This window comes from Aricia agestis, chromosome 9 (genome assembly GCF_905147365.1).
Source record: "Aricia agestis chromosome 9, ilAriAges1.1, whole genome shotgun sequence".
Lineage (NCBI taxonomy): Eukaryota > Metazoa > Arthropoda > Insecta > Lepidoptera > Lycaenidae > Aricia > Aricia agestis.
In genome coordinates, this window is record NC_056414.1 from 9,259,392 (window position 1) to 9,284,242 (window position 24,851).

Here is a 24,851-nt window from a genome sequence, read left to right on the forward strand (position 1 = left end):
AACAGGCTATATGTGCATGCGAACCCCGGCCAAGACGACCGCCCGCCGCTACTTCATTATGCCGCTACTTCATTATGCCGCTACTGAGAGCAAACACAAGTGTTGCATCGATCCCACGTAGATCAATGAACCTTTATCACAGAGTTTAAGTTAAAAGAGTGAATATGCAACTAAATATGCTTAAATCCACTATAACATTTAAGATATTGAGTGTATATCTGAGTAAGAAATGAAAGTTTTCAGCATTCAAATAAAAATAAAATTTTTACCTCGTAGGTAAGTACAACCTTTTTTACCTAAAATATGAGTGTTAAAAACATAAACGCTACACATTACTGTGCCGGCGCAAAAATACTTTTACAACCGTCATGTTATTTAGTTTAAACCAGCTTTATGGCCTCGTATTTTTGCGTGTCATAATATTTTTTGAGGCTTGACCTACAAAGCTTTAAAAACAAAAAATAGGAAACACAGTGAACACTTTGTTCAAATACACCTAACGTACTTTCTGTTATCAACCAATGTTATTTGTTCCGAATCCCGATAAATTCTATCCCGGTACTTTACATCTGTAGCTTACTATAAACTGTGATAAGCAGACAGCGAGTACTCTAAAAATAATAATTCAAAGGCAAGTTTAAACAAATATTTGGCAAATGTCCACTTTTACATTCCACAAGTGAGTCGTATATAATGCCACCCGAAACAAAGGCATTACTCCCTAGCCAGTTTCTTTTTACACTAAACTTTCGGGATCAACAGTTGTTCTTTTGAAATGTAGGAGTCCCTCATTAATTTGAGTCATACGCATACACACATAAATACGCAATACACAATGAAAGCTGGAGAAGCAGTTAGGAACTTGGTTTGGGTTTTCTTAATCAATATTTGACTAAGCAACCCCAAACCTATTACATAGAAAGAAATTAAAAGCGAAAATTTATTTTTAGTTACTTTTCTCTCCCAATATTCCTTACAAATGCTTTACTCGAAGTTATATTTTCGTTTTAACTAAGTTTAACTCTAAACTCAAACAACTTTTAATAGAACGATCGCCACAATTCCCGATTGCAATAGAGATGTATTTCTATTTCTAAGTTTTGAAAATCCATTTGGATGACTTCAAATAGGTTACAAACAATATTTACTAAGTTAATAGAGCAGATTCGTATTATGTACGGCCGTAATAACAGTCCGCTCTAAAATGACAATGCTAATAAGGTTAGTTTATTAAAAGCACTTTGTGTAAAGGCTGCTCCGAGCGGACGCGGCTCTATTTAATTTTTCACTGTGCAAGTTAACTATGCATAACTTTAAGTTATTATACATAGGACGGACCGCGGCTGAACAAGGACATGATTATGTATGCGAGACGCAGACATTATGATCCATTTATTATATCGTGTACCATTATTGCCCGGGGGAAACACTTAATAGAATACGTAGGAGACTCTAGCCAGTGTTATTAATTTTAACTCGTTTGTTTCAAGGCTGTGGTCATCAGGATGCAGGTCACGGTACCAGGGATCGATGGGTCGCCTCAAATTTTTGAGGCGGCCTTTCTGTATTATAGGTGAGTAATATTCGATAGCTTAATACAACGATAGAATACTCAATAAACGATTAGCGTGCAGGTGTAGATACTGGCATTTAAAGCGATGCTATTTTCATGACTTTTTATCCAACCAATTATAAAATAAATTGCACTCGTTGACGTCACAGTATGAAACAACATTGATTAAAATGATAATGGAAAATCCGATACTAATATTCAATGCACCGCTTTCGTGTTATATAATAGTATCGAGTATAATATTCAAATGATCGATAGGGAACTTTGAAAGACTTTGATATTTTAAAATAGTACTATCACGAATGTGATATATTATGCGTTAAAATATCTAGAAAGGGGATAAAGGTGAGATTACGTAAATCTGAAATCTTCGAAACTCCTAATATAATAAAACCCTGCAAGAACTTTCTGTATCGATAAAGCTATCCATCGTCGAAGGGGACGCCCGTGATATACCTGATGCCAAATAAGAAAAACTTAGTTATGTATAATTCAAGGGCCTACAGATATACAGGGTGTAACAAAAATAAGTGATAATACTTTAGGCTGTGCACGCGTTCCATGTAGAGACTTCACTGTGAAAATAGCAGCGCTGAAAGACCAAAATTTTTTTTTTCACTTTTGTATGGGGAAACTCGTGACGCTCGGGCCCTTGCCCATACAAAAGTAAAAAAAATCGTCTTTCAGCGCTGCTCCTTTCACAGTGAACTCTCTACAAGGAACACGTACACACCCTAAAGTATTATCACTTATTTTTGTTACACACTGTATATTATGTTAGTCTCTTTAGATCTTAAATTCTTAGGTTAATATTTTAATAATGGCAACCCAATTAAAACATTACATTACATTCCAAAATACAAACGCAAGTGGATTGTTTGTATGAGATCCACGAAGGCTTCATAATTTGACGTCAACCTTTTGTTCCTCGAGTGCGGACGTCACGTAACCGCTATTCCTACCCCCTGGGAGTACGCTTAAGGCCGACCTATAGCCGGCAAATATCGTCACACAATGTGCCGTCACATTTTTATGTACAAAAATTGTCGCAATGGGTATGTTGACCTTTCGCTTTTTGTTTACGAGGATAACCCAGTTCCGGCGTTCGGTACTAACGCGTTCGTCGAAACTCTTTGGATATTACGCTCGATGATAATTGTGCGTTTGAAACAATTTTCTTTGTTATCGACCCGAGGAAAGTAATAAATCAAAAGCGGCCCGCAAAGTTGTAAAAGGCCCCCGAGAGAGGGGCAACGAAAAATAAAAGACGTTTTTGAAGTTTTAATTTGGCTCCACATCCGGCGCGACCTCTTAATTCAATCTCTTGAAGTCGAGTCCGTCTTATCTTCGCAAGAATCCGAGTGTCAAAAATCCAAGAGCTTTTAACGGACAAGTGTCTTATTAAAAGTTTGCTCAAACGAAGCGACACTAATTGCTTAGTGAAATAAAAACATGTTTAAAACCTTACCGCTATTAAAGTCCTAGACAAAGTTGTAGTGAAGGTGACTTAAAAGCGATTGACGTGGCCGGCTAGAAAAGCTGTTTCATTTTTTTTTAATTATTATTTAACTTTTTCCTTTTATTATGTCGGGTCAATATTTCAATCTTCAGTGGTAACGGGTAGCTTGCACTTAATTTGTTAGTCTTACTTTATTTAGTTCCTGAAGGTTTTTGACAGGAGTTTGTTTATCTATTCATTAGCGATTTTGATTTGCTAACGTCAAAACGAGAACCAGTCAACAACTGTGTCAAAAAAACCTTAAAAAACGGGCATTAATGAAGTATCTACATGTATATAATATAATAAAAATCTATCGCTAAAGTCCTTACGGCTAATTGAAAAACTTCATATAAAATATCAAAATTTGTATGAAATGCTGTGTCCAGACATTTTAATTTTTGATGTCCCCATAACATAAGACTTGTTTTTTTGCTTTCTTTTTAATTTTTCTTTTTTTCGTCCTTTTGCATATATTATATGTAACAAATAACGTGTGTTTTAGATGTCACCACCATCCTGGCGTCGATGGTGGTGCTGGGGATGGGGTCGTCGGGCCAGGTGTTCGCGGCGTCGGCGCTGCGCGGTCTGCGGTTTTTCCAGATCTTGCGCATGGTGCGCATGGACCGCCGCGGCGGCACCTGGAAACTGCTGGGATCTGTTGTATACGCGCATAGACAAGTAATTGTTTTCTTTTTTAGCATGTATGCACTAAGCTGTATAACCGTACCTATACGTATACAGTAGGTACTAGGTACATTATAAAGCTCTCGTAAGTTGTTATTTTTTTTTCCTCTGAACGATAAATGTCCTTAAACCAGTGCAATACTTATAATATAACCGTTAAAAAAGTAAACGGACATTTAAAGAATTTTATTTTCATCGTAACATCAATGGATTCTAAAAAGCGACGACGAAAAATAACAGTAGCCCCGCCAGATAAAGTAAACAATAATAATGAAAATGTTTTATGAAACAATTTTGAATTATCTACTTTGTTTACGCTTTACGTACAACTTTAACACGGCTTAAATATTTTATAACAAAAGCCACCCCGAGCGAGGATATAAAGTATGGAGCTAAATGCTTTTCCAGTTTCCTGTTTATTATACCGTACTTACTTAGCCAACTTTGACTATAAATGCACATTACTGTATTAATCAATTATGTACTTTATTGGAGTATCGTAAAGCAAACATTTATAGTGTAACTTTTTAAATAAAAGTAAGTATTGAAAATTTATATTTTGAGATATTTTCTGTTTTTGCTGCAATTATTTTCTGAGATATTTTGTAGCAAAATATTAGATATTATGTTTGGCTATGTTATTTATATGGGTTAAGTCAAAGAATTGACTATTTTAGCTTCACACGCTTAGGATTTATACTTTCTGGCTATAAGTAGACGTTTTTAGCTTGTGATCTCGAGACATTATAAATAATCAACACTGAAATACTTTACCTATATTATAACGCTTCTAAAAGTTGTGCACGTGTTGCAAACTTCCGAACTCTGCGTTCATTCAACATTTTTAAGTCGGCAATTATGAATGAAATAATTTTGATTTCGCGTAAACACCCGTAGTATACTCTCATCTATTAAGACGCGCATCATAAATATTTTTATAGCTCAACAAGTTTTTTTATCCGGCGTTGCTATCCTAACATTATCGTTAAAATATTTACTCCACCGAATCGCTCGAGCTCGTTACTTTAAACAGACGTAGGTATATTACCGAATGATTTATCGATACAGATTCTGTAAACAACAAAACATTAACTATCTCCACTCGGAGTTCATTTATTTCGCAGATAGTGGGATATTAATGTGCCCACTTCGAGCACGAACATTTAAAGTACGCCAATTACAAAACTTCGCAGAAGTTCCGTTAGGATTCCTAATGGAAACCGCTGCGGGTGTAATATTTTTCTTTCGCTTCATAAAATCCTAATCGTATCGTTTGCATAATGCCGTCCGACGCTCCTCCGACGCCGACTCGCATCGGACGGCTAATAATATGATTACAATAGAAAGCTCGCGCTGGATTTAGATTTTACTACCAATCGATTCGATTGTATTATCTGAATCAACTATAAAAGCTTTTAAACCGTGCCGAGGTCATTTTCTATTCAGTCAACTGATCAAACAAGACTGTTACGCAATCTAAATATCATTCGATAATCACAGCGGTAACATTATTTTCCGGCTCCTATAGAATTCGGTTGTCTGGAAGAAACTGCTTAAAGCAGTAAGACCGCCTTTTTGCATAATTTTGTAATATTTTATACTTTTTTTGTTGTTATTTCTTTTATTTTTTTTTGTCTCTTTTATATGCTTTTATGTCTTTTCTTTTGTGTGTGCAAATAAAGAATTTATTTTTATTATTATTTACACGACGTATATTCGTAATATTTAAGTCCGCAATCTTTGAGTTAAATATAACCGATCCATTGAGTTGGTTGATGTAACATTAATTTCACTTTCACGTAAATATTTTATTAGATAACTGTTGCTGTAAATTGTTGCTTCGAACTTCGATTCATGCATAATTGTTCTCTGCCATTAAATATCAAAACGGTTACAAGTATTGCGCGTAATACTGCCCATAGTAAAAGCAGGGCTATTTTTAGGCGCTCTCGTTGTTTTATTTTTGCACAATAGTACCGATATAATTCACTATTTTAGTTCATGAACTGAACCGTTTTATGAAATACTAGCTGTTGCCCGCGACTTCGTCCGGACAACATTGACAAAAGTAAAATATAACCACCTCCTTTTTGGAATCGGTTAAAAAGTAGCCTAAGTTAGACCTTACTACATCAGCTATCTACCAAATAAGTCCCGGCAAAATAGCCCCAGCCGTTTCAGAGATTAGCCGGAACAAACACATACAGACAGACAGACAAAAATTGTAAAAAGTGCTATTTTGGTATAATATGTACCGTATGTACATTCATATGCATGTAGTAAAAAACGGTTATTTCAATATTACAAACAGACACTTCAATTTTATTTATATGTATAGATGTATAGATGTACTAGCTGTTGCCCGCAACTTCGTCCGCGTGAATGTATGTTATTAAAATCGAGTTACGACTATTTTATTTGGATCTATATTACATACGAAATTTTTAATTTACATCAAAGACCCAGGAAACTTGAACCTCAGATCCGTTTTATCGTTTTGAAAAATCCTTTCTTCGAAGGGAAACAAATTGGAATTTGTTGTGTTAGACTGTTGCAAATAATAATTGTGACAAAAACACTTGAAGGCACGGAATAAGTTCCTATAGCGCTGTCCACTACATCACCGTAGTATGCGACATCAGATTTACACTGTAGGTTGTCTAGCATTGTAGTTCTGTGCAGAAAAAACTTTCCCATAGAACATGATGATAGGTTTATTCAAATATACTGCCTTCAAAAAAAATCAAAAAAAAAAAAAAAAAAAAAAAAAGTGTCCATGGCGTGATGGACCACAATTCATTAAAATTCATAATATTATTTCAATTATCCTTGGTGCGAAAAATCTAAATAATAAAATAACAAAAAAAGGATATGGACGAACAGTCCATAGACGGCCACAATTTTATAATAAAAAAAAAAAAAAAAATATACTGCCTTCGGTCAAACATATTCTACCATTTCTACCTTTGTGCTCGACCGATAACTTAGATCCATTAAGTTTGACTTTAAAATTTCCATGGCCGGTAATGAATTGAGATACACAGTTTTCAATATCCATCCAGGGTTTGGATAATCGTTTACGAATATCAGGAAAAGTTTTAAAGATCGACCTTTGCTAGAATTATTGGTAATCACTTTGGTTGTCGTTATAAATTTCGAGGAGTTCATTCAATTCCATTACTTATCAAGTCACCGTTTTTAGGATTCCGTACCCAAAGGGTAAAAATGGGACCCTATTACTAAGACTTCGTTGTCTGTCCGTCTGTCTTGTCCAGGCTGTATCTCAAGAACCTTTATAGCTAGCTAGAGTTCTGAATTTTTTTCAGACTGTGTATATCTGTTGCCGCTATAACAACAAATACTGAAAAAAAAATCAATATTTAAGGTGGGCTCCCATACAACAAACATGATTGTTTTGGCCTTTTTTGCTCGATATCAATAATGACAACAGGCAGTTGAAATTTTCACACAATCCTTAATTATATGTGTACTTTAATAATTAATAATACAATTAGAATATAATTAAAATTTAAGCCTATTTTTTCTCTATAGCGGTACGGAACCCTTCGTGCGCGAGTCCAATTCGCACTTGGCCGATTTTAATGTAAGCATGGTATCAAATTCGGGCAATCTATACAACAAAAAAAGAATTTTGAAAATCTGACCACAAACAGCATAGTTAACATTAACTCCTCTTTTTTTTAAGTCGGTTAAAAAAAAGTATCTAAGATGTTGACCAGGGATGTAAGGTATCATCATGCCAAATTTCATTGAAATCGGTCCAGCGGATTCAAAGATTAGCCTGTACAAACAGACAAACAGACAGAGAAACAAAAATTTCAAAAACAGTTAAAATGTGTTCTATTACTTTTCTACTATGCCCCTGACTCGTTTTTCCAAGTTTATTTTCAATGTACAAAAATGTTACCTCTACGATTTTATTATAAGTATAGAATAGATAGATAGCATCTTGTGGTATTTATTCTACTTGCATATCGTTACTTTTCGTGTAGGTATATACTTTAACCCCCTTATTAATAAACATTGTATAAGCTTAGAATAGTTATGGAGTGTTTTGTTCCTGTCACACAAGTGACATTTTTAATTGGATTGTAGAAGACAAAACATAGTATAACTATTCAAAGCTTATACAACGTTTATTAATAAGGGGGTTAATATCTTGTTACATACCTAATCCCTATTTTATACAATACGCAATCTTAGGTAGATTACGTATTGTATTTTATAAAATACCCGTGAACGATGAACGAATGAACGAAGGAACATAAACATAATGTTTTAATAGTTGTTTAATGTTTATTTAAGGATGTGTAGTCAAACTCAGTCCGAGCACACACAATTTTTTTCCAACATCATTACTTTGCCGTATTAATTTGGCGCGGTATCATTAATGAAAAGTTACATATCGACGTCCTTCGCTTATACAATTTTTGCATCAGAACGATGATCGGGCATAACGGAACTGGCGGCAATTTCCTTCGCCCGTAAAGTAGATATAAATACAAGGCGGGACTCAATATCTTCACCCGCGGACTGAGGTTAAACCTGCGCGATCACAATGGAGAACAAATAAACGAAATTCACATTTTTGTTGTCTTTCAGGATATTGGATGAGCAAATACTATTCCGTAAACACTAAAACGATCTCTTTGAAAAGCTTCTATACAAACAATGAGTAATCGATGATCGCGTACAAAAAGTTTCTCGTCCATTGAATCGATGAAACTTGTATGAAATTACAAATAGTGTCGTCAGTCCGAAGCTTCTACGTTAATAAATTGCATATGAAATATAATATTAGGTCCTTACATAAGTATGAAATTGGCGTTTTGTATGGGAGGAATATTAAGTCGTTTTTTTTTTTTTGTATAATAAATTTAATTAACCAAAGTATGTACCATTGTTATCGATGCATTTTTGCCATCTTAAGGGTAGTTCGTTGATACCTTTACTAAAAAAACGGAGGGATGAGAGTCAATAAATTCTTTGAATGTGGTTTGGACACCCACATCAGAGTTGAATTTTTTTCCTTGTAGGAATTTATTCAAATTCCGAAACAATGGTAATCTGTTGGAGTATAGTGGATATCGCAGACATTCCAATTGCAGCTCCTCCAGTTTTGCGGTCGTCTGTTGTGCAATGTGTGGTCTAGCGTTGTCTTGAAGCAGCAGTGGCCTTTTTTTAACATGGGGAAATGCTTTACGCATCCCCGGCAAATTGGGGATATCGGCCGGGGTATGTGGGACTACTAAAACCCCATGGTGCTCCACTCATCGCTTAAGGCAGAGTTGCCTGTACGATAGAACCTACCGCAACGCTACCAGCGACCATCTACAGACCCGACACCACTCCGCTACTCGGGGGGCCGCGATGCGCAGGAACACCTTGAGCATCACGGCTCTCTCTCTAGGACTCGGTGCAATGGGCGGCGGTGTCCCCACACCAACGCCCCGAGTACCCGGCTAATGTAAGTCGCCGCGGCCACTCCGTCGCGTGCGTCTTCTCCTCGACCGTCACAAAGGGTCGAGCGCCTCCCGTTCTCTCCTACGCTCGGCCTCCTCTTTTGCGGTGATGACTTCCTGGGCAAAGTCATTTACTGCCTGCCATGTGATCTCACTGCTCAGCATTGCCCGAATTATCGCTGGCAGCGAGAGGTCAATTCCAATGACGGCCGTAAGGGCCGTACGTTGCTCCATCCAGGAAGGGCACGTAGTCATTGTGTGCTCGGCTGTGTCCCTTTCGTCAAGGCAATGGTGACACCTTGTGTCACATTCTCTCCTAGCTATCTGACACAAATACTGACCGAAGCAGCCGTGCCCGGTGAGGATCTGCGTCAGATGGAAGAGAGTGCCCCGTGTTTCCGGTTCACCCACTCTTTAAATAGTGGCCGGATTGCCTCTATCATGGCGACGCTTACCAGCGGTTCTTGTAACCGCTCTGCCCAGAGGTCTAACGACCTCTCACTAGACTCAGCCCTCCACCGACGCACGCTTCCACAAAAGCCTTTAATTATTCATTTTGGTCTCGGATCGTCCACGGGGCTTGCTCTGAAGGTCGTTTCCAGAACGAAAACATTGGAACCAAAACCGTACAGTGTTTGCTTTTGCGACACCAGCGCTATACACATTGTTAACTCTTCGAGCTGTTTCTGCAGCACTCGTATCACGGTAGAACTCATGTTCGTAAATAAAGCGATATTTCAATTTCAAAATTTTTCAATTGTGTGATATGAACGACTCCAAAGAAAAAATAATCAAGAAAAAAACAAATGAATGACTGCAGTTTTGGAAACTCGAATGTACCAAATAAATGATTATATTATACATTTGAATTTGGAATTCTTAACCAAAGAGGAGATATTTGAGATCAAAGTAGCATATACAACAAAACGCCAATGTCATATGTAAGGACCTAATACATTACGTTTCCAGAGTCTGGCTAGCGAAAGATGAGACTGGCTTTTTATTCCAAAAATGATTATGGTAACACTGTCACTAACGTCATTGTCACCTATAGCATCTGTTGTTTATGTGTCAAAGTGAAAAATATTTCTGTGGTTTACGTGATTTTCTAATTTAAACGTGATGAAAACTTTGAAAAGAAATTTGCGGAAACTGCTTTTAGCTATGATTAGTAAATACGAACAAAAAAGAAGTGAAAAGATGCAATTTTTAAACAAAAACAAGATTGTTTACATGAAATATCCCAGTGCGTTGGTAAGTACAGGTAAAAGATTTTGATACTTTCAATTACAATTAATTAAAATCATTATTATTTATTATGTAATTGAATTTATTGTTTTGAAGGTAAGATGGATCATGCAAAGGATTCAGTTATGCAAGTTATAATATCAAGCATAAATAAATTATGAGATATGTTCCAATAAGAGTGTTTAAAGACAAAATCAGTTCCTTGATGAGATTTCTTCTTTGACCGGTAAGACCCTAACGTTACAAAAAAAATACCTGAAAGCAACCTTGTTATTGAATGCTAACTTTATTTATGAACATATTTTCAGATGTCAGTGTTTGTACCCTAAAAAGGATTTAAAAGAAGGCCAAATAAATAAAGGGGTGTGGTTACGGGAGTTTGGCTGGGAGGCATCCGCCGTATAGTCCTGACCTTGCACCTTCAGATTTCCACCTGTTTCGGTCGCTGCAGAATTCCTTAGGCAGTGTCAGCTTGACATCACAAGAGGACTGCCAAAACCACTTGTCGCAGTTTCAGATCAGAAGCCCCAAAATGTTTATAGCAATGGGATCGTGACCCTACCAACAAGATGGCAAAAAGTTGTCCAAAAAAAAGACACCTATATATTTTAGTCAATTGTAAATAAAGTTTATAAAAAAAAACCTTTCGAATGTTTATATAAAATGCGAAAAAAAATATTCCGCAACCTTTGATTTTCTGTGTTGTTTTTTCATCTCCCCTTAATCCTTGGTTTTTAATCAACTTGCAAGGGGGGTTATTAGTTTCAGGCATGTACAAGTATGTATTTAATAAACATATTTGAGTATAATTAATACAATCTATGATGCTTGCGAGAATTTGTGCTAATACACTTTTAATTGCATAATAATAATAATATAATATAGGAAATTATTAACTTAACATTTAAATTAAATTATATTTAAACTTAGAAACAGTAAGGACAATTTAGTTTAAAAAAATGAAGATAATTGTTTGGTGAAATTATATTTTGATATATATTTTATGATGTACGGTAAGTATTAAAGAAGAAGAACTTATAATACCTACTCCAACAAAAACATGCAAGAGTTTTCGTCAAAAACAAAACATCATGAAATGTATTGCAAAATAAAATTTAAGTAAACAACAATTACAATAAACTTGTTTTTCTAGAAATGAGTTATCCAAACTAAAATATAATATTATTGTCATAAATAATAATTAAGTATCAAAACTATAATTCCGACTATAGACAAGGTTGCCATACGTAGATTTTTTGAATTTGCCACCTTTTTCCAGTCTCATCTTTCGCTAGCCAGACTCTAGTACAGGTACAGAATACGATGGATCGTATTCTGTACCTGTACTAGAAACGTATAAAGGAGTAGGTACCCGCTACAAAGTTGAAAGTTCGAATACGGCACATTCTGTAACTTTATCATTTGAAAATGTTCGAGCTCGTCTGATGCTTTATCCTGAGCTTTGATATAAGATGTTTCATAATCTCAACGCGAAGAGTCCTAAAAGACGGGCGAATACTTGTCTAGATTCTGGAAAATTCGAGGAAAATGGGGCTCTAATAAAGGGCAGTTATAAGAAAAAGGCATTTAATTAAGGTTAATGAATATGCGCCCCAAGATTCTTCAATGCTTGCTTAAGTGCGTTCGCGTTGAAAATCATTACGTAAGACTAGAATATTTATCTTGAGGACAGTAAATGGACTACATTGACGGGAAATTAAGGTCACCATTATAAATGGTCTCCATACTGTCAAAAGTTTATACTTTTATACTTAATCAAATAACTTTTCGAGGAAAAGTAATAATTTGAAGCATGTATATAAATATATATATAAAATTCTCGTGTCACAATGTTAGTTACCGTACTCGTTCGAAACGGCTTTACTGATTTTTATCAAATATATGCATATTCTTTTCATATTTTTTTACGTGGGAGTGCCATGCTTCGGCACGAATGGGCCGGCTCAACCGCTCACAGAAAACCGACGTGAAACAGCGCTTGCGCTCTGTTTCGCCGAGTGAGTTTACCGGAGGCCCAATCCCCTACCCTTTTCCCTTCCCTACCCTCTCCTATTTCCTTCCCTATCCTCCCCTATTCCCTTCCTTACCCTCCCCTATTACCCAATCCCCTTTTAAAAGGCCGGCAACGCACCTGCAGCTCTTCTGATGCTGCGAGTGTCCATGGACGACGGAAGTTGCTTTCCATCAGGTGACCCGTTTGCTCGTTTGCCCCCTTATTTCATTTAAAAAAAAGACGGGTTGCTCTCCGGGAGTGCCGGCAGAAGTGAAAACTTGATTATTAACGTTGCGCATTATTTTTTTTAACCCATTTTTTATGAAAATCAATTTTTAAAAAATCATTTTTTTTAAATAATCGAAACCCTACAATCGATGAAATTTTTAACCCATTTTTTATGAAAATCGATTTTTAAAAAATCGTTTTTTTAATTAATCGAAACACTTACAATTTTTTTAACCCACTTTTTTATGAAAATCGATTTTTAAAAAATCGATTTTTTTAATTTTAAGTAATCGAAACCCTTACAATCGATAAAAATTTTAACCCATTTTTTATGAAAATCGATTTTTAAAAAATCATTTTTTTTAATTAATCGAAACCCTTACAATCGATTAAAAATATCGACAATCGAAAAAAAACAATCGATTGTTCGATTAATCGATTTCGATGTTACAACACTACTCTCCAACCGTCTTACGGTTTTTCGATCAGCACGAGAATCTGACGCGAGTTTCACAGTTTTTACCCATCCCACAAAAGTGCTCAACGCCGCTAAAGAAGTTTTCACTTCAAAAACAGCAGGGTCTGAGAATCGGCTACTGGCTACTTTATATATTGATAAGTGCATTTGTTGAATAAACAATAGTAAATAATTACATCAAGAGACTGACGGCGACCATTGTTCGTGTGACGGGATAGCGATGGACGTTACCATAGTGCCATACTTATTTAGGCACTTCAACAAATAATATGGGCGAAATATTTTATATGGCAAAACAACGTTTGCCGGGATAGCTAGTAAAATATAATATTATTGTTTGAAGTCGTCAAAATTTAAATGGAAATCACATTTTACTTCGATACTGAAATATAAACTGCAATGACTAGATTTAATAATTATTACAAATGAATTATTATTTAATATTTTCAGGTTTTGATCATGTAGATTATAGGCACTAGGCATAAGGTGAGAGAGCATCTAGAAATAGAACTACGGCAATATTTAGTACAGTTCAGAAACTTAGTTAGAAACTGTTGTCTGAAAATTAAATCATTTTGACGGTTATTGATGAGGACCTATCTATCGGAGGCCGAATTATAGATAGGAAACTGCCATATCAATTTGCGGAAATTCGGCAGTGATTCAGTTTAAGATTTAGCACCCACGCCTACCTTACGCCTTATAATTGAAGTGTAACAAAAGTACAATCTAGATATGGTTTAACGTTTGTAACGTGAAAATCTATACATATTATAAAACAAAATCGCTTTTTTTCCCTCATGTCCATTTGTTCCCTTTAATCTTTAAAACTACGCAACGGATTTTGATGATTATTTCAGTGTTAGATAGCCCATTTATCGAGGAAGGCTATAGGCTATATTTTGTCACTCTAAGACTCATAGGAGTGAAGAGATAAAGGAAAATGTGGAAAAAAACATGGAAAATTATTTGAAAGGCCTAACTTGAACGCGTTAATCACAGGAACTACTGGTCCGATTTAAAAATTATTTCAGTGTTAGATAGAAAAAGCTTATCTCGCGAACTACTGGATCAATTTTTATGTTATTTGGCACAGATGAGAAGCAGACCACGTGAAGGATCATAGGCTATCGATTTTAATCATTTTTTCAGTATCGATTTTATTTTATATCCGTGCGACGCCGGGGCGGGTCGCTAGTATCAATATAATATGTAATATTTTCTATATGTAGGTCAAATAAAGGCAGTAAAAGTAGCGTGTGTGAAGCTAAACACGGTCATCAGTAGGTAATTGTACGCTCGCGCATTTTACGCGTTTACCCTAATATGATATTGTAGCTCTAATTCACTGTAATGTTTTAGTAATTTTCCTATTTTTATGTAGATTTTACGCTTTAATTCATTGTTTTTATGACTTTGTTTTTTTTTTCAGGAATTAATAACGACCTTGTACATTGGTTTCCTGGGTCTGATATTTGCGTCGTTTTTAGTTTATTTGGCGGAAAAAGACGTCGCCGACACTAAGTTTAAAAATTTTGCAGAAGCTTTATGGTGGGGGGTGGTAAGTATTTTTTGGATTTACATTTATTAATTCAATGTTAAAAAGCTTTATTTATGGTCTTTCCAAACTGGAATACAAAACAAAATAAGACAGTTTCGGAATAAAATCAATTTGTCACAAATTGAAAGCTCACACTCAATTTCCAGCCATTTCCATACTAAATTAGTTCAAAATAACCCAATGCTATCAAAAAATCCGTAGAATTCTTTGTGAATATATTCGTAAATGAAATTACTTATTAATTAGCTACATTAAAAGTATTTAAAAGTTTTATTTTTATTTAATAGATAAATTGTAAGCATGGACACCAATAATTGTTCATAGGATAATAAGATAACTTTCAAAAATATTCCTTATTCGTTTCGACGAAACTAGAGAATCTATATGCACAATGCAATAATGATGCTGCCGCACACTCGAAAACAGTTGTGCAGTGCGGTGGCGTTCAAGTTTGCAATTTAGGCGTTTGTGTCGCAGATTGAATTAACAGATAAATCCATTAAGAGGGAAGAGTGCTGGTTGTTGTCGGTGCTCAGTGTTGTTTTGTTTTAGATCACGCTGTGCACTGTGGGGTACGGCGACATGGTACCGCAGACGTGGCAAGGCAAGTTTATAGCATCTTTCTGCGCGTTACTAGGAATATCATTCTTCGCCCTTCCTGCTGTGAGTACCCTTACCGACGTCTCTCCAATCCAGTATATTGGCTCATTTTTCTCACCTTTGGAAGCACTTTTTGTCAGCTGTTCGTATTTGATACACTAATCCTGCACGCTATAATAATTATGTTACATTATTCATATTTCAATTTCCTAATTAGAGTAATATTGTGAGTAGGTAAATTAGATTTTAAAAAGTAATTACTTAATTAAACTGAAGTCTGTGAAAATGAGGTGGTAGTAAATATAAATTAATTTAGTTTAATTAAAAATGAAGTTAATTAAAATTCACTGTCTTAATAATAACTGCAGTCCATTGTAGAATATTTTTGTAATGTCCCAATAGTTTGATCGAGCTAAAATTATCGCATGAGATCAAACCCGTTCCAAAACTACATTCTGGCACTGGACGTAGATAAACAGACAGACAGAAGTGTTAAAAATCTTTTCTTGTAATCAATTAATTTTTGGCTCAATTTCAATAATTATATGAAACACATATTAATTTAGAAAACCTATTTAACTCTACTGTTTGTGTTAAAATGTTTAGAAATAATTTATTATAAGTTAAAATCAATTGAAGAGTAAATATGAAAAACATGCTTTACAAAAAGGTAATTAATTTGATCCTGTCAAATGCCTTGTTTGCCGCTTTCATCGCCTAGCTACATTATATTTAAGGCTGGCTTCTCACGGCGTGTGATATCACAAGCCGCGCCGCGCCGAGCCAGCTATTACGAGCGAGCATGAGCCACCCCTTCTCACGGCGCGTTATATCACAAGCCGCGCCGTGAGAAGGGGTGGCTCGCCTGTTTGCTCAAGCCGCGCCTTTGAAGTTACCGACTTTAATCGGATCGGGACGCGCCTGCACGAGCCGCGCCGCGGCACCCCTTCACACGGCGCGTGGCTCGAGCGGGCGCGGCGCGGCTCGTGGTAGCACGCGCCGTGAGAACGCAACCACGCCACCACTTCCTTAGGGCGCGTGGCTCGAGCTGGCACGTGATATATATTTTTTTTCCTATCTCCACAGGCCTAGATGGCCCGTGCCCTGATTAATTTCTTTTTAATATTAATATATTTTTCTTTTTTATGATATCGTATTGCGTCGGATTACATTTCATATATTTTTTGTCATGTATGATGTTATGATCTATTCTATATTCGCAAAAAGTGCTTTGCCCTGAAGGGGCTCTAAGTGTCGTATTATGTTGGCCACCTTATGTTGGTGCGTGATATTAAACACGCCTGCTCGAGCCAGCCCGAGCCAGCCCTTCACACGGCGCGTGGCTCGAGCGGGCGCGGCGCGGCTTGCGATAATCCGCGCCGTGAGAAGGCACCATAATAATATCCTAAGGGCGAACCCACACGTACCACAACCACACCACATCGCAACGACAAAATGTCGTCGAGCACTGAGCAGTGGTTACGTGTGAATGGTGTCGATGTAGCTTTTTGGTAGCGATGCGCGCACTGTCACTGCATTGACGCAACGTTGTGGTTGCGATGTGGTTGCGATGTGGTTGCGATGTGGTTGCGATGTGGCCGGTATCACACCAGTGGCCGCCCCCCCATTCGTGTCGAAGCATGGCTCTCCCACGTCAAAACGCTCTCACATGGTGTGGTTGTCGTATGGTTGTGGTACGTGTGGGTTGGCCCCAATTGGGAAGAAAACATGGAGCTTCATTTTAGCCGCTACAACTGTGTCAGCCGGCAGCCCCAGCTTCATTTATCGGAGATTTTTATCGCCAACCAACTCAATTGACATTTTATTTGTTAAATATATAATATTGTTCTTTCCTCTGTGCCGCTTTTTTCTTAATTTTAAAATGTTGATTTTTACATTATTTCCATATTATGAAAGGATAATTTAATTTTTATTTCATTCACCTACCTCTGTTTAGGTAGAGTTGATGTATGTAGATGCTCTACCTGTATAAGTATAGGATTTAGAATCAAATTTTGTGTCAAAGTGTTTTTTTTTTTTCAACTTTTCTATCTGTCTGTTTGTCTTTTTCATATTTTCTAAAACCGGTTGAGATGTAGTACATAGTTGATTCGATTAGAAGTTACGCGCAAATCTAGTCTTTATGACTATAAGATAGAGGCATTAACTATTACCTACTTTACATTTGTACCACAATATTCTGATAGTCTTAAGAGTGTATCCTCTTAAGACTATCAGAATATTGTGGGGCTAGAGAAATGAAAAAAAGTACTTGTAATATCTATAGCTGTCTCCCTTACCTCAAGCCTATACCGCAGAACGCGATAGAGACAACTGCAGAAAATCCAGAAAATCAACGATTCGTTGTCCCCTGATTCCTTCTCCGAAACTTAACCGATTTAAGTAGTTTTTTCATTAAAGATAAAAAAAGGATTGAGCTGTGTTCCTATGTTTTGCTTTTTTTTGTATAATCTAGCCAAATCTGTTTTCGGGACGTTTGAACACAGCGGAAAATCTGGCCATTTTTTTGGGTTTTTGAACGTTCATATCTTATTTAATAATTAAATTATGAAAAAAAAGAAAACATAGGGACATTGTATTAGTGGCCGTAGATATTCAGGAAAAAAATTATAACTCTACTAGCATTATCCAGGGAGGAAACAGGGGACAACGTTTGTATGGAAAAAAGGGCGGTGTGGACTCCTCTTAATAGGTTTACTTTTTTTTTGTACTGTTGTGTTTATTTATACTTTGGAGATACGAGTGTTTAAAACTTGAAATGTAGAATCCACGCCCAATCGCTTGTCATTTTGTGAAATGTTTTATAATACGTATCACTTTGTCGACAGGGTATATTAGGGTCAGGTTTCGCGTTAAAAGTGCAGCAGCAGCAGCGACAAAAGCACATGATCAGGCGGCGGCAGCCGGCCGCCACGCTCATACAGGCGCTGTGGCGGTGCTACGCCGCTGACGAGCACTCCATGAGTATAGCCACGTGGAAAATTCACCAAGTGCCCCTCCCTAGTCCGCAAACGAGGTAAACTCATGCACGTCACACGACTATACACAGCTCAATATGTACCGTCAGAAAAATTTATTTAGCGTAACCCAAAAACGACCTTTACTTAGCTCTATCATCTGCCGATGAATTCATTTCTCTTATGGTACATGAACAGACTTTCTATCTGTAACCGAACTGTGAAATTTTATTATCAAATGTGTCACAGGACGTAAATTTTTTAAGATACTTGCTGTTATATATGAAACCTAAGAATTTATATTTCAAAGTGTCTACTGTCTACAACACAACATTTTTATTTTTATACACGGCCACGAGCCATATCAATCTGTTGATAGCGAGGGCGGCTAACTGGCGGGCACCAACCTGCTCTAAATCAATAGGAGGCCCAGTCCTCGGTGATAAATTTCCCCTCGTACCTAATCTAAGCTCATTCTCGAGCGCCCCGCGCCGAATAACTTTACAGCTTTCCTACAATGTGTTTTGGTACTAAACAATATCTCACAAAATAAAATATGTGTTATTAACGTTAAAAAATATTACCAGTAAAAACAGACAAATAAAACGCCGAATCCGAACACAGCGGGGCGCATAATTGACCAAAGAAAAGAATTATTCGCTCGGAACACAAAAGAATAACGTCTCCAATTGTTTGACAGCCGAGTGATGAGTGCTTCATTCAAGAACAATGCTTCGTTTGTGTCGCGGCTGCCGACGATCCGCCGCCACAAGAGCACGTCGCTGCACTCCCCCGCGCCGCACTCCAAGCCCGCGCACCGCTACGACGTCAACGCCAGCGCCGAGAACCTCGGTGAGACCACTCCCCGCCTCGCCCCCCCCGCCCTAGCCGGCTCATTGTGCTCACCGTTCCGAATAGTGTTTCTAGCTTGTACACATTCCTTTTGTTATGTATGTCGTAAAACACACTACAATATAAACGAATTACTCGGGACCTAACCCAAAATTAACCCTAGCGATAGCACACCCTAGTGAAGATAAAAAAAAATTAAACGATCTAACTCTAAATTAGCTGCACCACTCGAAAATAATAATCCTTTCTGATGCTGAACAAACGTCATTCAGGCCTTAATCGTTTTTATTCGTTCGTAAATTTTCCGGAACGAGGCTTTAAAATAAAACATTTTATTGCTCATACACTCGACCGATTCTTCCAGACATCGGCTGCGATATCTGCAGGAGCCCGAGTCACGACAGTTTCACTACAATTCGGAGCAAACATCGATAAACATCACAATCGCCCTACAAGCTGAATATTCTAATGTATATAACGCGACATATTTATTGCCCTGTTTCGTAGATAATCGTACGTCGAGCGGGGACCATGCCTGTTGTCTACTTCATTGTTGGAAAAGCTGCTTTCAAGGTTCTATTCTTCATCTTTTAGAGGGCACTATGGCATGACAGTTACAGTCGATAAACTTTGCTGCGTTTCTTACTACTCATTCTTACTAGTATGAATTTCAAACCGACATGTGAATACACGAATTGCGTTGGCCGTTGAGGTGACGAGGTAGGGCCACGTCGCCGGCCGCTTCCGGTGGAGCGGGCAGGCGGCCTCCGTCTCCCGGCTCCCCACACGATTGCTGACGATCAACTTATCTTCTGTTTCTTTCTATTTTTCCACTTTTTGAATAAAATGCACCCGCGTAGAGAACGCTTCCAATCGTTACGAAACGCAAGCAGGAGCTTCACATACCAACATTTGTTTACCAAATGGCTTCTCGAGTTTTTGATGGCTTTTGCGTAAGTAAAGCTAAGCTAGACATGTCTATAGGGGATATTGACTTACGAAGAATGCATAATATCCTGTTCGTTCGTTTAGCATCATAGTGCGCGGTTACCAGTGATCATTGAATATACGAGTCGATATAGAACTACTCTTACTGGAATGGCTTCATTCAGAGCTTCATATCTTTTTTGTTTATATAAATTTAATAAAAGGTCTGTAAGCAATATAACGCCGCTTTGCATTTTATGCATGAAAATAGAAATAGGATTCATTTTATTTTTCAAATACAGGAAATTTACATGTGACATCAAACAGGCGAGAATCAGAATTCTGAGGTTTTCAAATCAAACTCGCCAATACATTTCATTTCAAAATTTAAAATATTATATGTAATATACCAAAATAAATTCTATTACAAAAGAAATAAATTTTATGGGGTTCCGTAGCTTACACATAGCAACACAAGGAACTAGACAGAAACTCCCTAACATCTTTAATAATATTTGGACCTTCTAGGTAGTTTATTTTTATAGAAACAATGATTGTTATTTGATCATTAAAAAATAATTAAAAGTTCACGTGTATTATTTTACTGAAGAAACTCTATAACTTATCGACAAATATTTACTACATATTATTACTATATGCCACTAAGTTACTGACTTTTACTAATTATTAAAGCCATTTATTTTCACGACATTTTTGTGCTGAATTTCTGTATATATTGTATATGGTCCAACGTGTAATTTACCACGTACTAGCTATCTACAAAACGTACCATGTTTTATTCCAAATTAACATATATAAGTTACTATAAAACTTTTTTACGAAAGGTTTTTTAAACAACAGGTGCATTACAAAATCTCTACCTCGTACCTACACCGACGGGTATTTTATTTCATTGAGAATGTTTGTACAAGAATGTTTTAAATATTCACTGCCAGGGTCCTACCGAAACAATATTCACAAAGCAGTCGGAATTGAATAAACCAAAGCTGGAGATGTTTCCTTTGTTGTTGCGCGTACAAGAAATTTCTGAGCATCGAAAAATCTTACGAATTATGTAGAAGGATCCTTTGGGCGCTCTCGTTAGATGCAAATAAACAAATTGATTTTAAAGTCTAGGTTTAAAATTATGTATATTTTTTAACGAATAATTTATTGTTGCTAAGAGCCATAATATTCTCAGTAACATTATGATCTCCGTGTAAACCGGGCCGTCTATTACCATTTCTTTTGTAAATGCCGTAACCATTTACACAATTTACATCCCCTTGTGTCTGCGAGACTCGCTTGCGGCGCCCCACCCTCGCGCCTATACTAAATGAAAATTTATTCCATCAGGAAACTTCATTTGCATATTACCTGATTCGAGATCTGAAAAAAAATCTGTCGATAAAGAATATTATAAAACGAGGGCCCACGTAAAGGAACAACATTCTATTATGATTGAAAGAAAATTTATATTAAGAAACGAGGATAAACGATGTAAGCACACGAGTCAAAATTATTATAATGTATATTTTTCCAAGCATTCTATTGAGTATCCAATATTTACAGCATACGAGTGAAAAACATAAGTAGGCTCTCTTTCCATGTTGACATTCAAAAAAGTTCTCGTGAGGCTGCTACGGAAAAACAGGCGCTTTTCTCCCTCATTGAGCTCGCATAATTAGAACGTTTATGAAAGGCATGCGGGAGGTCCCATAACAAGAGGGAAGCTGACGTCAAATTGAAATCTATTCACGTCGCATTCCGTATTAAGTTTTCTTTTAACGTTGAAATATTTTATGAATGGCTAATCCGTGTATTTTCATATCGATCCGAGCCCCGCGAGCGGCGAGCGACTGAAAAGACTTCCAGTTCTTTGGAGCCGTTGCTCGGGGCCGTTAAAATTAACAATTGCGATAAAACCTGCCACTCGGTGGGACATCCGAAGGCTTCTTATAAATTTTAATCGAAAACCACAATTGAAGATCGCCAGAGCTCGCGTAAGAAAGAGATACCACGACGATCGATAGTTTGCTTAGACGTTAAGTGGCAACCACTGCATTGACCTCATTATACAGGTATTTCCATTGCAGTACCTATCAAATCGAGGGCCGATTTGCCTTAATAATACAAAATTAACTATACTAAGTATATAGGCCGAGAAGTACTTCTACACTGAAATTTATAAAGAAAACTTATTCGATTGTTTGCTTATGGTTATTCCAGAACTACTAGACCGATTTTAATGTTTGGCAAATATATTTTAAAGAACTCAAAAAAATAAGTAGGATATTGTTAATCGTCACAAAATATAATTTATTATGATTGTACCAGCCTATTTTACGGTCAGGCAGATTTAGAAAAAAATTTGTCCCAAAAAAAAATCACCAACGGTACCCAACTAAAATAAAATACTATAATATTGAGTTAGCTATTGTTACAACCTTCCATAAGTGTTAACACTGGAAGCTTTACGGATGTAACAACGTTAACTAACGTGTCACTTTCATCAGATATTATCTTCACAAGTACAAAGAATAATTTTATTAAATTAAAGCTGATTAACACTTAGGAGTTAAGGTTATCACTCAATCTGTACTAAACCATGAATGATAAAAATTAACTAAACCTTAAATTAAAATTATTGCACATAGCAATTACTTCGCTTGATAGTAATAAATATCTAATAATGTCTGTTTACTTAAAATTACCTAAGCACAAGTTTTCATTGTATCATTTTAGCTAAGAATTTAATCAAAGGTATAATTATTAAAAATTAAAACTGTAAAACCTAACAAATCACCGCATTCCTGCAGTTGGACATGCCTAATAACAGATTTTTGTGCACTTTCAAAATTTGATTGCGACTTTTTTGCATTGCATAACGTAGCACTGCTTACCCGAGCATTTTGTGAATACAAATCTAAAGGCAGGCGGGAGTCTCTTCTTTTCTCACGCCACAGTTTTTGAATTTTTCTTAGCACGATTTTGTCTGCGTCGTACGACCCAGTAGGGTAGATACTTGGTGATGGTTGAGTGTTGAAGTCAGCGTGTGTGGGTTGGCAGGCGCGACGCTGCACGTGCACCGCGGCCCCCGCGGCCCCCTCCACCCCTCGTACTGCGGCGCGGTCGCGGAGACAGCGCTCTCCAAGAGAATCTCCGACGGTAAGACCTAAGGGCTAGTCCACACGACGCTTCGCTTCAGCCTCGTGCGACGAGGCTGGAGCTACGAGCTGGAGATAGCACTCACGACGGGCGTTTCGACTTTCGTCGACCCGACGTCTCGTAAGACGGGCGACGTGAGAAAGATGTCCTGCCATCTCGATGCGCCGTGTGGATTAGCCCTAGTAGGCCGGACGAAATAGTCCTCCTAGTCTGATTGTGCACTGTCGCTTCGTAATCGATATTTCCGTGCCCGATTAACGAGCTCTTCGATGTGCGTACTAGAATGTTTGGCCACTAAATCTTTAAGGCAGCTTTTCAGCGCTAGAAATCTAAGTTATAGTTTTTGTATGCTTTGTCCGTCCGCAGTACCGCCAGAAACCCGATAGTTTCAAAGTAAATAGCCTCTGTTAGCTTTTGTAAATCGACATCATTAACGTACACTAATATCGATTGTAGTTTAGTTGGACGAGTGGGTATCATTTGCCGATCTAAGTTTATTATGAACCTTTAACAAATTATAATTTATTAGCTCCAATATCGTAGAGGGTGAACAACTGAATACCGAACGTACCTTATTATTTAGGAGACCGGTGAAGTCTCAAGAAATATTTAGTTACTCCTGCTTCTGAAATCCCAGAAGACCGGAAGGTGTATCTTATTGTCCTAACACGGCATCCACTTTTTCTGTATTTGTTTGAAATAATATACATAATAATAATAATAACGTGTCTAGACACGTTTTCACGTGACCCAAACTTATTTCTTTCTAAGGACGATGCAGTTTTTGACAGTCAAAAAGATGAATAAATAGTTAAGTAACTTTCTTTTTCTCATTTTCATTTCATTTTAGAATAAAAGTTGTAACTTACGTTATTCATTTATCTGTTTCATATATTATTTATATTGAGGTAGAAATAATAATATGTTTAGAACCAAACTTACTGGTGTATTTAATATTAATATGTGTATGGTAGAATTGGGTAATGCTTTACTTTGCTTTTCATATTAATACTCCGTCAATAAAACCGAATAACCAGGGACATGTTCTGTACACAATTATATAAAACCCATTGACACTCACTTCCATATGTTCGGAATAAATTTTGGCCGTCGTAAAATAAAATATTCAGATAGCCAAATGCTCTGAGTAACTGATAAAAAACAAATAAAACAAGATCTGAGGAATTGTTTTATTTGTACCTTTTTTTTAATATACTTACTTATTTGTTTATACTTACACCTAGCTTTCGGAGTAAAAAAATGTCACTGCTACGTAGACTTTTACTTGTAAGTTTCCACCGAGTTAGGCATTCATAAGTGATAAAATATATAAATCTTTTTCATATTGAACACAAACAATGGCATTGATATCTGATCTCACGATACTGACTACTGCAGCTAAACCTATGTTTATAAAATACTAGCTGTCCCGACAAAGGTTGTTTTGCCATAAAATGATTTTCCCTGTTTTCCTGCCTTTCTCTTGAAGTTTTTTCTGATATATTTTTTTCTATAGACCTCACGGAGCCTGAGACCTTTCCAACGAATGCAAAACC

The 24,851-nt window shown here is 36.8% G+C and overlaps 1 protein-coding gene across 7 annotated transcripts in view; it reads left to right on the top strand.

Annotated features, from left to right (window-relative positions):
* LOC121730516 (potassium voltage-gated channel subfamily KQT member 4) overlaps positions 1 to 24,851 on the top strand; it is a 54,971-nt gene that overhangs the window by 22,463 nt on the left and 7,657 nt on the right. For 4 of the 7 annotated variants that reach the window (XM_042119590.1, XM_042119589.1, XM_042119591.1 and 1 more), the window contains 7 exons: positions 1,491 to 1,573; positions 3,577 to 3,752; positions 14,642 to 14,770; positions 15,323 to 15,433; positions 18,220 to 18,407; positions 19,049 to 19,200; positions 23,197 to 23,295. In XM_042119590.1, coding sequence (XP_041975524.1) covers positions 1,491 to 1,573; positions 3,577 to 3,752; positions 14,642 to 14,770; positions 15,323 to 15,433; positions 18,220 to 18,407; positions 19,049 to 19,200; positions 23,197 to 23,295 — 938 coding nt within the window. The remainder of the gene's footprint in view (positions 1 to 1,490; positions 1,574 to 3,576; positions 3,753 to 14,641; positions 14,771 to 15,322; positions 15,434 to 18,219; positions 18,408 to 19,048; positions 19,201 to 23,196; positions 23,296 to 24,851) is intronic. The other 3 variants (XM_042119594.1, XM_042119596.1, XM_042119592.1) reach the window with 1 other exon arrangement.